At 45.8% G+C, this 16,298-nt stretch overlaps 1 protein-coding gene across 1 annotated transcript in view; it reads right to left on the reverse strand.

Moving 5' to 3' along the window:
• Positions 1 to 16,298, reverse strand: part of LOC311144394 (potassium channel subfamily T member 1-like) — a gene marked incomplete at both ends in the record, with an annotated part of 142,492 nt that overhangs the window by 11,163 nt on the left and 115,031 nt on the right. Inside the window, 8 exons of the mRNA XM_084180407.1 lie at positions 6,793 to 7,001; positions 9,647 to 9,882; positions 10,209 to 10,358; positions 12,822 to 12,930; positions 13,256 to 13,364; positions 13,706 to 13,769; positions 15,099 to 15,235; positions 15,702 to 15,866. Coding sequence (XP_084036533.1) covers positions 6,793 to 7,001; positions 9,647 to 9,882; positions 10,209 to 10,358; positions 12,822 to 12,930; positions 13,256 to 13,364; positions 13,706 to 13,769; positions 15,099 to 15,235; positions 15,702 to 15,866 — 1,179 coding nt within the window. The remainder of the gene's footprint in view (positions 1 to 6,792; positions 7,002 to 9,646; positions 9,883 to 10,208; positions 10,359 to 12,821; positions 12,931 to 13,255; positions 13,365 to 13,705; positions 13,770 to 15,098; positions 15,236 to 15,701; positions 15,867 to 16,298) is intronic.

The following is a 16,298-nucleotide window of genomic DNA, read 5'->3' on the forward strand; positions in this document are numbered from 1 at the left end:
GCATTTCTGTTTCTACCTCCCCTGTCGTGCATTGACCACATATACGCTCCTCTTTGGGCAGCCATGTCCTCTCTCTCTCTCTCTGTCTCTCTCCCTCTCTCTCTCTCTCTCTCTCTCTCTCTCTCTCTCTCTCTCTCTCTCTCTCTCTCTCTCTCTCTCTCCTCTCTCTCTCTCTCTCTCTCTCTCTCTCTCTCTCTCTCTCTCTCTCTCTCTCTCTCTCTCTCTCTCTCTCTCTCTCAATTCAATTTAAGGGCTTTATTGGCATGGGAAACGTGTGTTAACATTGCCAAAGCAAGTGAAGTAGATAGTAAACAAAAGTGAAATAAACAATAAATATTAACAGTAAACATTACACTCAGAAGTTTCAAAAGAATAAATACATTTCAAATGTCATATTATGTATATATACAGTGTTGTAACAATGTGCAAATAGTTAAAGTACAAATGGGAAAATAAATTAACATAAATATGGGTTGTATTTACAATGGTGTTTGTTCTTCACTGGTTGCCCTTTTCTTGTGGCAACAGGTCACACATCTTGCAGCTGTGATGGCACACTGTGGTTTTTCACCCAGTAGATAAGGGAGTTTATCAAAATTGGGTTTGTTTTCGAATTCTCTCTCTCTCTCTCTCTCTCTCTCTCTCTCTCTCTCTCTCTCTCTCTCTCTCTCGCTCTCTGCATGCTGGGAGTGTTTGGTGCATGCTGGGAATTGTTTGAGTGAGTGCTAAGTGCGAGTGTTGTGTAGAGTTAGATATCCTGGGTTTTCCTTTTCTTGGTGATATCCTTTTTTCTTCTATGCATGATTAAGGTTATTATTTCTATTTTCTTGTTGTGGTAGAATTAAGTATATTGTTTTTCGTGTCGAAATTACCCTGATTTTGGTGGGGATGGCGGCCCGAATGGGGACGCCGTCCCTGTCACTTCGGCACGGCTTTAGGTGTGTTACTGAAGCTACTGTCACGGTGGAGGAGGTTCTGGTCGCCGTAGGAGAGAAGGTAGGATATGAGAATGTTGCTTATGCGTCACGGATGAATAAAGCGGTGGTGGTATTTCTTAAAGAAGAGCGCCTTGTTGATCGTATGGTTGAGCATGGCGTACTTCTTAAAGGAATGTTTATTCAAGTTACGCCGCTTTTTTCTCCGTCAACAAGGGTAACGATTTCAAATGTACCGCCGTTTATTCCAAATGAGCTTTTGGAGCGCGAGTTATTGTGCTTTGGGAAGTTTGCAAGTTCAATTAAGGTTGTCCCATTGGGTTGCAAACACCCGGCGTTGAAACAGGTTATGTCGTTTCGGCGACAGGTGTTTATGTTTTTGGACTCACCTGAGCAGACTTTGGAGTTATCGTTTAAGGTCAAGTATGACAATAGACTGTATATGGCTTATGCTAGTACGGGTAGTCAACAGTGTTTTGAGTGTGGGGATGTTGGTCATAAGCGACATGCTTGCCCGAAAAGGGAGAAGGCAGAGGGAGGGGCGCAGGTGGTCCTCGTAACGCCTGGGCCCACTGATGTAGGAAGAGGTGGGCTGACAGTGGTAGAGCAGCCACACGCATCTGTTGCTGAGGAACAAGTTGTCCGTGTTGAGGGCACAGAGGTGCAACTTGTACCAGAGGGAAATGTTATGCAGCAGAAAAAAATTGTTGTAGAAGGTAAGGATGGATCTGAAGGGCCATTTCCTCAGACTGGTGAGGAGGTGCCCAGTACGAGTGCTGTGGTACAGGAGGGGGTACATGTGGAGCTAATCTCCCAGGTAGTGGAGGAGATGCCCACTACAAGTAATGGGTTACAGGAGAGGGTTCATGTGGAGCTAATCTCCCAGGTAGTGGAGGAGATGCCCACTATGAGTGCTGGGGTACAGGGGGGGGTTCATGTGGAGCTAGGTTCCCAGGTAGCGGAGGAGATGCCCACTACGAGTAATGGGGTTCAGGTGGGGCTAGTCTCCCAGGTAGTGGAGGAGATGCCCACTACGAGTAATGGGGTTCAGGTGGGGCTAGTCTCCCAGGTAGTGGAGGAGATGCCCACTACGAGTAATGGGGTTCAGGTGGGGCTAGTCTCCCAGGTAGTGGAGGAGATGCCTGGTACGAGTGATGGGGTGCAAGTGGGGAGTGTTGAAAGGGATGTGGTAGAGGGGAGTCAGTGGTCTGTGGCCTCAGTTGAGGAGGATCAGGAGAAGGATATGGATTTCTCTCTTGATACGATATCAGCTGGTGAGGACTCAATTTACGATCTAGAGGAGGTAAATGGGTTTCTGGATCAGACTTTTGGGAAATCTGTCAAATTGGCAGATTATTTTGATGTTGATAAGTTTGTGAGGTCAGCTGTGATGTTACAGAAGACGGTGGGGTTAGACCAGTTGAGTGAGAAGAAGCGGTTTCGCTTGAGGAAATTTGTTACTGCTGTTGCAGCAGCAAAAGGTGGTGGGAAACGTGGTCAAGTTAAGAGAAAATTTAAATAATGATGATGATTATGCCTCATAGGGTGTTCTATTCTATTTGTCTGGTTTCTCTGTGGTATCTTCTGCTTTTCCTTTTTCTTTTCTATATGGAGGTATTAAGGGTAGGTTCTCTCAATATTAATGGAGGAAGGGACAGGAATAAGAGGGCTTGGGTATTAGAAGTAATAAAACAGAAAAGGCTTAATGTAGTTTTCCTACAGGAGACACATAGTGATGAGGAAAATGAGGTTGACTGGGGTATGTGGTGGGAGGGGCAGCATATACTCAGTCATGGTACTAATTTCAGTACTGGGGTGGCAATCTTGTTTTCTTCAGGCTTAGGGGTGACTGTGGTATCTACAACAGAGATTGTCAAGGGTCGGGTTTTATTGGTCAAGGTGGATGTTATGTTTTTTTTTTTTTTTTTTGGAATGTTTATGCTCCTAATGAGGGTACAGAGTGTATTGTTGGTTTTGATAAAATAAAGGAAACCTTAAGACAGTGTGACCAAGAGGGGTGTATGGTTTAAGGGGGGACTGGAACTGTACAGTGGATTTTACTGTTGATCGCACCGCTGAAGAACCACACCTGCGGTCAGCAATTTGTCTGTCTGGTCTATTAACTGAGTTTGAGCTTTCTGATGTGTGGAGAGTAAGGAATGCAAAAGTTAGGCAGTACACATGGCTAAAAGTTAATGAAGGTCATGTCAGTGCAGCAAGGTTAGACAGGTTGTATGTATCTGAGCAATACTGTAGTAGGGTTGGAAGGTGTGACATTACTCCTGTGGGTTTCTCTGATCACCATATTGTCACTGTTGATATTCACTTGTCCTGTCCACGAAGGTCATCATCTTATTGGTATTTTAATGTTAAATTGTTACATGATGTCATGTTTTGTGAAAGGTTTTTGTTGTTTTGGGAAAAATGGAGGGTTACAAAAGGGACTTTTGAGTCCTTGAGACAATGGTGGGAGGTTGGGAAGGCCCAAATACGATTATTTTGTCAACAGTATACTGCTCTGTCTCGAATTGAAGTTAAAGAGACTATCAGGGCCCTTGAACGGGACATTAAATCTATTGAATTGAAGTTGCTCACTCCCCGGACTAGTCATGAACTTACAGGACAAGAAACATGAACTGAGGTCGTTTCTGCATGAAAGAGTGAAGGGTGCCTTGATTAGGTCTCGTTTCGCTTCCCTCAAGGATATGGATGCTCCTAGTGCTTTTTTTAAAAACCTAGGACAGTCGACATTGCAACGTAAACAGATGGTCTGCCTTAGTCTCCCTGATGGGAAGGTGACCACGGATGACAGTGAAATGCGTCAACATGCCGTGGATTTCTATTCTGCCCTCTATAAGGCGGAGGATTGTGACTCTCTGTGTACTGAACAGTTGTTACACGGTCTTCCTCAATTTGGACCTGAGCAAAGAGTCGCATTGGACTCTGACATTACACTGCAAGAGCTGTCCACAGCAGTTATGCAGCTCTCAACAGGCCGAGCCCCTGGCATTGATGGTTTACCATCTGAGTTTTATAAGCACTTTGGGGGTCTATTGGGGAGGATTTTTATGAAGTGGTGTGTGAATCTTTTCATGAGGGCTCTCTTCCTGTATCTTGTCAACGTGCGGTACTTTCACTGTTGCCAAAAAAGGGGGATTTGGCTCTCATAAAAAATTGGAGACCTGTTGCTATGCTGTGTGCAGAATATAAAATTGTTTCTAAATGTCTCTCAAACAGGTTGAAAGAGTATCTGGGATTGTTGGTCCACAAGGACCAGTCCTACTGTGTACCTGATCGCTCTATTGTTGACAACTTGTTTCTAATAAGAGATTTCAGGGCAGTTATACAGTCTGGCGATTGAACCAATGCTTTGTTTTTTAAGAGCAAAGCTTACTGGTTTCTCTGTGCCAGGTGTAATGAAGGGTCCCACGATAGCACTGTCTGCGTATGCAAATGACGTGACAGTTTTTATTACAGGGGGTGAGGATGTTAAGGTTCTCTCAGACGCTTTAAAGGTGTATGAGGGGGCCTCCTCAGCTAGAGTCAATTGGGGAAAGAGTGAAGCGCTGTGGGCAGGCCAGCTTCAGATGGGGTCCGCTCCACGGTTACCAGGGGGGCTTCAGTGGGGCAGAGATGGGATGAAGACTTTGGGGGGTTTTCTAGGCTCCGATGTCTTTCAGAAAAAGAACTGGGAGGGTGTAGTGAAAAAAGTTTGTGCCAGATTGTCTAGGTGGAAATGGGTGCTGCCCCAGCTGTCTTATAGGGGAAGGGTACTGGTAGCTAATAATCTTGCTGCCTCTACCCTGTGGCACAGACTAATGATTTTACAGCCACCAAAGGGTCTGATACAAGAGCTTCAGAGGACCCTTGTCAATTTCTTCTGGTCTGGACAACATTGGATTAAAGCTTCAGCCCTGTACCTGCCACTGCACGAGGGTGGGCAAGGCCTGGTGGACATTTCTTCCAGGATCATGGCTTTCCGGCTTCAGGCAGCCCAGAGAATGTTGTACAGTGACGGTTCTAGCTGGGTTGACACAGCCTACACATTGATGAGGAGAGCGGGCTGTTTGGGCTTAGACAAGCACCTTTTCCTCTTAAAGCTGGAGGGGGGTGAGTTGCCTGGCCTGACTCCATTTTATGAGTCTGTTATGCAGGCTTGGAGAGTTCTGGTCAAGTCCCGTAAGGCCTGCACGCCACCAGGGATGTGGCTTTTTGAAGAGCCTCTTTGTCACAACACTGCCATCCAGTCCCGTGTTCTGGGTTCAGCTAGCCTACATTCATGCCTGTTAGGCGTGGGGTGTACTAAGCTGGGTCATCTGATGTGGAACAGGAATAGGTCGTTGGAGGAGCTGGGAGAAAGAGCGGGGATCCGATCGTCTCGCCTACTGAGGAAGGTCGTCGCTGAGGTCTGTGACTCCTTGCCAGTACTTCATCTGCAGTATGTGACTGACACTTCCAATTCTGATCGGTGGAAGGAGGATCTGGATTATGTGTTCCCTGCACTGATTGTTAGTGCTGCGGCGGGGGCATTCGAGGAGGACGTGGGGATGCTGCTTTCCTTCGATACCCCGGAGCTGGGGGAGTTCAAGGAGGTGGGAAAGAAGGCCATGTACAGAATATGTGTAAAGGTGTCCCATGCCTCTTCCCTGGAAGGGGTAAAATCGACGAGGTGGGCGGGTGTGCTTGGTCCAGGTGCCTCCCCAAAAGGCTGTTGGCGATCATTATACAAACTGCCTATTGATAAGAGGACAGCTGACCTCCAATGGAGGATAATACATGGAGCCATAGCCACCAACATGTATCTGGTACACCTGGATCCTACTGTTGGGGAGGAGTGTCCATTCTGTGCTGAGTCTGAAACTCTGGCACATCTGTTTTTACAGTGTCCCAGGTTGGTCGGGATGATTGACCTGATCACTAATTGGTTCTCAGCTCTGGGAGAGGTTTTCTCTTCCCAACTGTATATATTTGGGCCAAAGTACAGGTTTAGTCAGAAAGGTGTAGTTGTGTTGCTTAATTTTGTGTTAGGGGCAGCAAAATGAGCGATATGGAAGACCCGAAAGAATAGTATTCGGGGACAGGGGTCTGTGGATGTGGTGGGAATGCTGGAGGGGATGTTGGCAGCGAGACTAAGGGTTGAGTTTGCCTATTATAAACTTGTCAACAATATTGATCTGTTTATGAGTATATGGGGTATTCAGAGGCTGTTGTGTTCAGTTACTGTGGAGGAGGAATTGGAGTTGTGTTTTTAATTGATGTGTAAATACGGTTTTGTATGAGTATTTATTGTGTGGTGGGCTCCCAGACCCAATAAAGATTATTTAAAACTCAACTCTCTCTCTCTCTCTCTCTCTCTCTCTCTCTCTCTCTCTCTCTCTCTCTCTCTCTCTCTCTCTCTCTCTCTCCTCCTTCTCTCTCCTGTCTCTCTTCCAGGCAGCAGTCTGGCATGCCACAGTGTGTTACTTTATGTAACTGTGGTCTAAGAGCTTCAATGTTATGGACTGAAAGAGAGAAAGAATAAATAGAGAGAGAAAATAAGAAAATAAAGTGAGAACGAAAGAAAGAAAGGACCCACTCTAACACCTCCCACACATCTTCTCTCTCATTTGGTGATGGAATGGATAGAGTAGCTATGTGATTCAACCTTGAGCTGAATAGACGTAAAAGTTGACTAGACATTCTCATATTGACTGTCAGTTAATGAAAACAATGATTCTAGCTACAGCCCAGTCATAAGCCATGGCCAGTAGTGTAGAAACCAGTGAGTCCTGATCCACCATTTCGGAAACACTGCCCAAGCCTTTCCAACTTCCCTTTCCCCTCCTCTACAACTCTGATTGGACACTCACTCTGACACCGACGAGCCCTCCTCGTCTGATTGATTGGTCTCGTCCTCTGATTGGTCGCTGAGCAGGTCGCAGGGCAGGATGGAGGAGGAGTCAGCTATCTCCAGGACAGGGGCAATGCTGGGCCGTCTGCTTCCAGACCCATTCTCTGTGGGCAGGGTCAGCTTGTTGCTGTCCTCTGGGGGGTCCGCCGGGTTCTGGAGGTCGATGGCTACCGTCCCTGAAAGAGGTGGTTAAATGGTTGGTGAGACAGTTGGGCAGTAAGACAATGGGGTGGTAGTGTGATGTGAATGGGCACCAGTGATTAGATAGATAGATAGATAGATAGATAGATAGATAGATAGATAGATAGATAGATAGATAGATAGATAGATAGATAGATAGATAGATAGATAGATAGATAGATAGATAGATAGATAGATAGATAGATAGATAGATAGATAGATAGATAGATAGATAGATAGATAGATAGATAGATAGATAGATAGATAGATAGATAGATAGATAGATAGATGATAGATAGATAGATAGATAGATAGATAGATAGATAGATAGATAGATAGATAGATAGATAGATAGATAGATAGATAGATAGATAGATAGATAGATAGATAGATAGATAGATAGATCAAACACAAGTACATTAAATGCATTTTTGATAAACAGAACTAAAACGATGCAAAACTATGTGCAAAAACCCTGCAAAGAATACTGATTAACAGCAAATCACAGGAGGTTGGTGGCACCTTCATTGCGGAGGACGGGCTCGTGGTAATGACTGGAGCTGAATAGGTGGAATGGTATCAAATACATCAAACACATGGTTTGATGCCATTCCATTGGCTCCGTTCCAGCCATTATAATGAGCCGTCCTCCCCTCAGCAGCCTCCACTGCAGCAAACACATTTAAGCAAAACATCAAGCGTATCCAAATACAACAACAAAACTGTGGTGAAATAAATCCTTCACCACCTACACTATGGTGACAGACAAGCCTTTGAGTACACTGCTATGATAGCAACATGCACAAACTTACCATACAAAGTGGCCTGATCAACTTTAACAAGTCGTAGTAGAACCATAACAAAAACAGACAACAACAAAAACAACAGAAACCAAGTCACCCCAGAAAATGGAAAAAGCCAATAGAGTCAGACAAGAATACATGCATGATGGCACAAGCACACAAAACAACCATCACCACCGCCATGTCAATGCCAACATTGCACTGTGAAATTTAGCATTGCACTGTGAAAGTTAGCCCATACATAGCAGTGACAAGTAAAGAAATAAAACAAGACTCAACAATCCCTCTTCTCCCCCATTCTCTCACCCCCTTACATCACTGGGCTCACTCCTCCACTTTCCCTCCCTCCCTCCCTCAATCCATCATTCTGATCTTTATAAGACTGCCATTTCCCCTCCCTCCCTCCCTGATCTTTATAAGACAGATATTCTCCCTCCCTCCCTCCATCATTCTGATCTATATAAGACTCAGATATTCATCCCTGATCTTTATAAGACACAGATATTCCCCCTCCCTCACTCCCTCCCTGATCTTTATAAGACACAGATATTCCCCCTCCCTCCCTCCCTCCCTCCCTGATCTTTATAAGACTCAGATATTCCCCCTCCCTCCCTCCCTCCCTGATCTTTATAAGACTCAGATATTCCCCCTCCCTCCCTCCCTCCGTCCCTCATTCTGAATTTTATAAGATCTTTATACCATTCCTTCTCCCTCCCTACTCGACTCTCATCCTACATTAGGCTCACCAGTGTTAGGGAAGCTACTCTGAAAATATAGTTTACCAAGCTACCAATTACTTCACACTGGAAGAAGTAAGCTACACTAAAGCTACCCTTAAGAAAAATATAGTTTACATAAGTAAAGTTATTTAGAAAAAATTGTTCACTACTTCCAAACTACTCCGTGAAAAAATATAATATCTAAATCTCGTCACGTTTCCTCCCGTTGCTCCCCTCCCGCGCTCTGATTCGCCGGTCTACTGAGCCACCGGTCTGAGCACACCACCTCGGCAACACCGGAATGGAAACCCAACGCACCCTAATCACCTCCAGCGCACCTGCACCTCATCATCTCATCACCACCCCTATTTAGCCCTGGACTGTTCCTTATGATGTTGTGTGTGATTGTTTAGCTTAGTGTCGTGTACGCTATCTTTGTTATTTCTCTTGCTCATGGTTAAGTAAACCTTGACCTTGTTAATTCCTGCGTCTGCGTCCTACCTCTTCGTATACTCAGTACTCGTCACAAATCTAAAATGTCATAGACTACAAATTGCAAGAACACATCACTCTGTAGTCAGATGTTAACATAATGTGTGATTTAGCCTATTAAACACAGAAAGTGAGAATTAGGCAGGTCTGATGCTGGAAAATAAAGGAAATGCTTGTCTACTTCACCCATATTTTAGTTTTGCAAAAAAAAGTAGTGTGTAGTTCCAGTAGTTAGCTAAGCCGCTACATGGCTAAACAAGTAATTAACTAATGAAAAAATTAAAATAATAACCCACTGAAAACACTACCTAGATTAGAATGAAGTTGAACTACCACCAAGCTAGTGCAAAATGTACTGTAATTAAATTACTAGTTGTTACATTACATATAGTTCACTACTCCCCAACACTGAGTCTCACCCATTCCTCCTACCTCTCTTCTTCCCTTTATTAGGCTACCCCTCCCTCGTTTTACGTTTTAGTCATTTAGCAGACGCTCTTATCCGGAGCATACATTTTTTCTTTTTCTTTTCATACTGGCCCCCCTGTGGGAATCGAACCCACAACCCTGGCGTTGCAAGCGCCATGCTCTACCAACACGGGGCCCTCCCTCCCCTTTGTTACTCACCCATGCTGGCGATGATGCTGTGTACAGGCAGCCTGGAGGGGGCATCGTACAGCCCGGCCACCGGCAGGCCCTTGTTGTCCTTCTCCTCCTGTTTAAAGATGAAGGCGCTGTTCTCCTCCTTGGTGATGTTGATGTAGTAGCAGGTGTCTGGGGCGGCCATGATGTGGCGAGGACCAGGGTTCAGCAGGATGCTCTTGTTGTCCTCCCTCTTCACCCCGATCAGACACACACCATACCTGAGGGGAGATGGAGAACAGCCATCTGGTATGCTGTGTTTGGTGTAATCCAGTGGTGCACAACTCTGGTTCTATAGGGCTTCTGGCTACAGGCTACGCTGGTTTGCCTTGGTTTGACAGAGACTGATTCATCTCGAAGCCGTGTACCAAGAGACTAATACCCAGGGAGTCCATCTAATCGAAACCCAAGAATATGCCACACATTTACAGATGTACCAATTAAGTGCCAGGGGAAACGAACACTAAGACTGCTGTCCTCAAGGTTTGCAGAGTGTCAGAGAACAGCAAGATGAACTTATACAAGCCATGGCAGGAAGTCTACTCACTTCTTGTGTGCATGGAAGGAGGCATAGGTGAAACTCTTCCCATCATACTCCCCAAAGAACTTGCTGTCACAGAGCCGGATGTGGTAGACTTCGTTCCCCGAGCAACGTCCATATGTCCTCTGCCACTGTTCTGGAGACAGCTGGCCCTCCCTGTAGTCAAGAACACAAGAAGTAGAGGAAACTCATTGTGGCCTTATGTCCCAAAGGGGATGAAGATGATTGATGAAGTGAGGAGATGAAGATGATTGATGAAGTGAGGAGATGAAGATGATTGATGAAGTGAGGAGATGAAAATGATTGATGAAGTCATTGACTCTCTCTTTAACAGCAGCACCTAAGAGGAGCGCCTCAGCACTCTTATCCATGACAACACCTTGACCTGAGATGTTAGAGCAACGTGAAGGACTGTTAGAGCAATGTGAGGGCCTGTGACAGTGATGAACTAGTAGCTAACATGAAGAGTTACCAGGTGGCGTGGCGAGAATCTGTCTCCGCACCAAGTGCTCTCACCACTGGTGTCCCCCAGGGCTCAGTTCTAGGCCCTCTCCTATTCTCTCTATACACCAAGTCACTTGGCTCTGTCATATCCTCACATGGTCACTCCTATCATTGCTACGCAGACGACACACAATTCATTTTCTCCTTTCCCCCTTCTGATAACCAGGTGGCGAATCGCATCTCTGCATGTCTGGAAGACATATCAGTGTGGATGTCGGATCACCACCTCAAGCTGAACCTCGGCAAGATGGAGCTGCTCTTCCTCCCGGGGAAGGACTGCCCGCTCCATGATCTCGCCATCACGGTTGACAACTCCATTGTGTCCTCCTCCCAGAGTGCAAAGAACCTTGGCGTGACCCTGGACAACACCCTGTCGTTCTCCGCTAACATCAAAGCGGTGACCCGATCCTGCAGGTTCATGCTCTACAACATTCGCAGAGTACGACCCTACCTTACACAGAAAGCGGCACAGGTCCTAATCCAGGCACTTGTCATCTCCCGTCTGGATTACTGCAACTCGCTGTTGGTTGGGCTCCCTGCCTGTGCCATTAAACCCCTACAACTTATCCAGAACGCTGCAGCCAGTCTGGTGTTCAACCTTCCCAAGTTCTCTCATGTCACCCCGCTCCTCCGCACACTCCACTGGCTTCCAGTTGAGGCTTGCATCTACTACAAGACCATGGTGCTTGCCTATGGAGCTGTGAGGGGAATGGCACCTCCTTACCTTCAGGCCCTGATCAGACCCTACACCCAAACGAGGGCACTACGTTCATCCACCTCTGGCCTGCTAGCCCCCCTACCTCTACGGAAGCACAGTTCCCGCTCAGCCCAGTCAAAGCTATTCGCTGCTCTGGCACCCCAATGGTGGAACAAGCTCCCCTACGACGCCAGGACAGCGGAGTCACTGACCACCTTCCAGAGACACTTGAAACCCTACCTCTTTAAGGAATACCTGGAATAGTATAAAAGTAAGCCCCCCCCCCCCCCCCCATAAAAAAAAAGTTGAATCATAAGTTGAATGCACCAATTTGTTAGTCACTCTGTATAAGAGCGTCTGCTAAATGACGTAAATGTAAATGTAAGAGACTCTGATACCCTTTTCACATTACTGTCTCCACCTGAACCATAATGTGCTGGCTGGGATATTGTATTTTCACATTGTTCTTTCCAGCACAGTTCCAGTAACGATAGTCAGAGGGGTCATGCCCATAGGGGGTGCATGGGCAACTCCCGCCTTCTAAATCCCCAACCAATAATTACCTTGTTGAGACTATGGTACAGTAAGTGGAATAAGGTAATCCAAACACAGCAATTACTCTCTCTCTCTCTCTCTCTCTCTCTCTCTCTCTCTCTCTCTCTCTCTCTCTCTCTCTCTCTCTCTCTCTTTTAATCAATCAGATGACTTCAGAGAAAACTCATTTATTGGAGTTGTCTTTTCCAAAAAATCTGTCACCATGTAGGACACAGCCTATCTAATTATTTTCCATAAAGAAGATAAGAATGTCTTCTATGCTGCGTCAAGCTGTGGATATTATAACGGTGCTGAAAAGTTTTTATCACCTTGACTTGGTGTTGATGGCAGCGCACAGTGAGATTGATGAGTGTGGAGGCCCAAGGTAAAGATTATGGCAACACAGTAGCTTTCAGGAAGAAGTCAATAATGAGGTAAATGCCTTAGGCTAATGACAAATGTGCCTGTTGTTGTTGTCGTAGCAACTTGGCAGTTGTTTACGAAGGAGGACACCTCAATCACAAGAGGTTGGTAGCACCTTAATTGGGGAGGACGGGCTCGTGGTAATGGCTGGAGTGGAATTGGTGGATTGGTATCAAATACATCAAACACATGGTTTTCATGTGTTTGATGCCATTTCATTCTCTCCGTTCCAGCCATTATTATGAGCCGTCCTCCCTTCAGCAGTTTCCACTGACCTAAATGTATAGGTTACTGTTTCACAAAACAAAACCTGCAAGGATCTCTGTGTAATGAGGCATTTTATTTGTAGAGCGCTTTCTCACAAACCCAAAGATTGAGGTTTATGGTTTCAATACTGATACCTCATTGTGGAGTTTTCCGTAGGAGGAGAGAATCATTAGTGTTTTAATGGGTGGACTCACTGTCCTCTGGAGGTGTGCACTAGGAGTGTGACCAGGGTGGATGTGGCTGGACACACACAGTTCAGAGCCAGCATGGCGAACTTGAATTCCTCCTCACAGACTACGTGATCTAACAAATAAAACAGAATACTGCAAGTCAGAGCAAATAGGTGATGTAACGACTTTGTTTTTGAAAGGCATGCAAAAAAGGAGAGAGGGAGGACAGAGATGGAGAGAGGGAGAGAGGGAGAGAGGGAGATATGGAGAGAGGGAGAGATGGAGAGAGGGAGAGATGGAGAGAGGGAGCTGGGGATGGGGGGACTGAGGGAGGGAGAAAAAAAGAGAGTTGGAGAGAGAGAGAGAGAGAGAGAGAGAGAGAGGGACAGGGAGACAAAAATCTAAGAGACAGGAAGACTGAGAGAAAGAGACAGAGAAAGAGAGCAAGGAAAGCTCACCAGCAAACTTCACATGGAATTTGTTCTCTGGTTTGAGGATCTGGACGTATAGGGGGCAGTTTGGGGCAAAGTCCTTTACAGCCCAGGCTCTGAGGATGGTCTGGTGGTCCTGCGGGACAAAACAACATCCATTTCCATCTGCTACTTCTAACACTTCCACCCTCAACACTGTCATCCTCACTCAACCAGAAATGTAATTCAGATTTTATGAGTCCTGAAAATTGCCCAGCTGGACTGTTATGTGTACCCAATATGAGTTTATAAATCCAATACTTATTTTTCATTTCTGTCTATTTTGTAAAATCAGCCGAGTGGAAAAGTAAGAGTTCAATCTCACTGAGTTAGTTAGAGTGGAAATATTCAGTTCATTGCAATCATAACTCAATTAATGTATTGACTTATGATTGCAATGTGCTAAATATGAAGTCATGAGCCTGATAATGAACTTACAGCCGCAGTGCGGTCCACCTCATTCCTACTGCTCAGGATAAAACAGGCTTCTGCATCATCCATCCTGTAGGAAACACACTGGGTTAATATAAATACACACGCACACACACACACACACACACACACATAACACACACACATAACACACACACACAAACACCAAGGCCAAGAAAGCTTCACACAGGTAATATTAGTGAGAACTGTCCGAGAGAAAAGCTAGGAGGCTAAAATCCGCATGCTGTTGCAATGTTCACCGTAGTGTCACACAGTATTACTGTCATCGCTTTCCTCAGAGTATTGTCATGTGTGAAAAGGGCAGAGTGGAGGGGTGAGCTGCTGGGTGAATTTATGACTCGGTTTTCACTGAACGACCATGCAGTGCTGCGCTGCAGTGCCGCAGTGGACAGGGTACATTTCACGCCATCCCAGTTTCCCCTCATGGGGACAAGCAGGTTTACCACAATTCAACCATCCATCACCACCCCTTAACATCCACCTTACAGGTCCAATAAAATCCCAGAAGCTACATATATCAATGGCTACCTGTATTGTGTTCCTGACAGGTCAGCCCCTGCCACTGCCAACACGGTTTGATGTGATTGATCTCAGCTATGATTTGCGTTGATGCCTATGAACTTGGCTGTTGTGATGAGGATGAGCCGTACTGAGAAATCCCATTACACTGATATACTAGGAGAGGAGAGAGGACATCCAACTGAATGAACATCTTTGGCTGCCCTTTCCTGACTTTACTGCTGTCTTATCTATCAGCAGCACAAGGTGCACAGACTCACTCATAGACGCTTGATTCATATCTGAGATCAGAAAGCCTATCAACCAGTAACTGTACTGTGAGGATTCAATAACAGGCTCATTAGAGGTTTGTTCTGATCTGCGGTTACCACCTCAGGCCTCTGTGACCTCAACTGATGGTGTTATGAACTTCTCTGATACACCTCGCTTCCCTTTACACTCTCAGAAAAATGTTTGCTTTTTAGAACTTAAAAGGGTTCTCCGGCTGTCCCCATATGAGAACCCTTTGAATAACCCTTTTTGGTTCCAGGTAGAACCATTTTGGTACCAGTTAGAACCCTTCTGAGTTCCATGTAGAACCCTTTACACAGAGGGTTCTACATGGAACCCAAAAGAGTTATACCTGGAACCAAAAAGGGTTCTACCTGGAACCAAAAAAGGGTTCTCCTATGGGGACAGCCGAAGAACCCTTTTGGAACCCTTTTTTCTAAGAATGTATCATTGCAAATATAAATGTTTTAGAATGGAGCTGACAAAGAGATGTGATATTTATATATATTCCACAACATTATTCCCTGCGGAACACTGCCCTTCTCTCCCATTGAGACCCTTTAGGCCCAGTGGGCGGTGGGTCACTCACTTGGCCCTCATGAGGTCTGTGTCTTTGAGCGCTGAGCCCTGGAGATAGATGACCCTCTGGGACCACAGGGGGATCTGGAGGATACGACGCACCTGGATGTCCATCTCCGTAGGGCACAGGATCACCACATAGTAGTCCTGCAGGAGAGCAGGGTAGATACCTGTTAGATACCTAACATCTACACTGAAGGTTTGCATATTTTATGATATTTTGCAAGCTAATTGCACATTTTGTTAGGAACGAGAGTTGATTGTCTGATTGACTAGTGCGCCAAATAAAACATAAATATTGAGCTCTGTCCATTAGCGCTGTCTTTGGAGTACACACCAAATAACATAGCCCTGAACAAGGGCTCTATGCCTGTAGAGACCTACCAAATATCATGGCTTCCTCTATTCATGTAGAGACCTACCAAATATCATAGCCTTCCTCTATTCATGTAGAGACCTACCAAATATCATGGCCTTCCTCTATTCATGTAGAGACCTACCAAATATCATGGCTTCCTCTATTCATGTAGAGACCTACCAAATATCATGGCTTCCTCTATTCCTGTAGAGACCTACCAAATATCATGGCCTTCCTCTATTCCTGTAGACCGACCTGTAATCTAGGGTGAGCGTAGAACTCATTGAGGAAGTCCATGAGCAGGTCTATCTTCAGAGAGCTGACACACAGGACCGCGTGTTTCTCTGTCTGGGCCCGGTGTCTGCTGTAGTTCCCTCCTGACTTCTGACGCTCCATCCACAGATAGGCCAGCTCCTCAAACTGAAACACAGACACAGACACAGACATGCACACGCACACGCACACACAGACACAGACACGCACACACACAGACACAGACACAGACACACATACAGACACACGCACGCACACGCACACGCACACACACACAGACACGCACACGCACACACACACACACACACCACACACACACACACACACACACAGACACAGGGACACACACACGCACACACACACATGTCTAGGGTTACAACAACCTTCTGTATGCTTTGTAATACACTTATGGCCTAACATGAGGAGGGCCTAGGTCCTATTACTGCAACAATCAAATTACAGAGTCAGGAGGGTGACAGAGTCAGGAGGGTGACAGAGTCAGGAGGGTGACAGAGTCAGGAGGGTGACAGAGTGAGGAGGGTGACAGAGTCAGGAGGGTGACAGAGTCAGGAGGGTGAC

The sequence above is a fragment of the Coregonus lavaretus genome (genome assembly GCF_964263955.1).
Source record: "Coregonus lavaretus genome assembly, chromosome: 17".
Taxonomy (NCBI): domain Eukaryota; kingdom Metazoa; phylum Chordata; class Actinopteri; order Salmoniformes; family Salmonidae; genus Coregonus; species Coregonus lavaretus.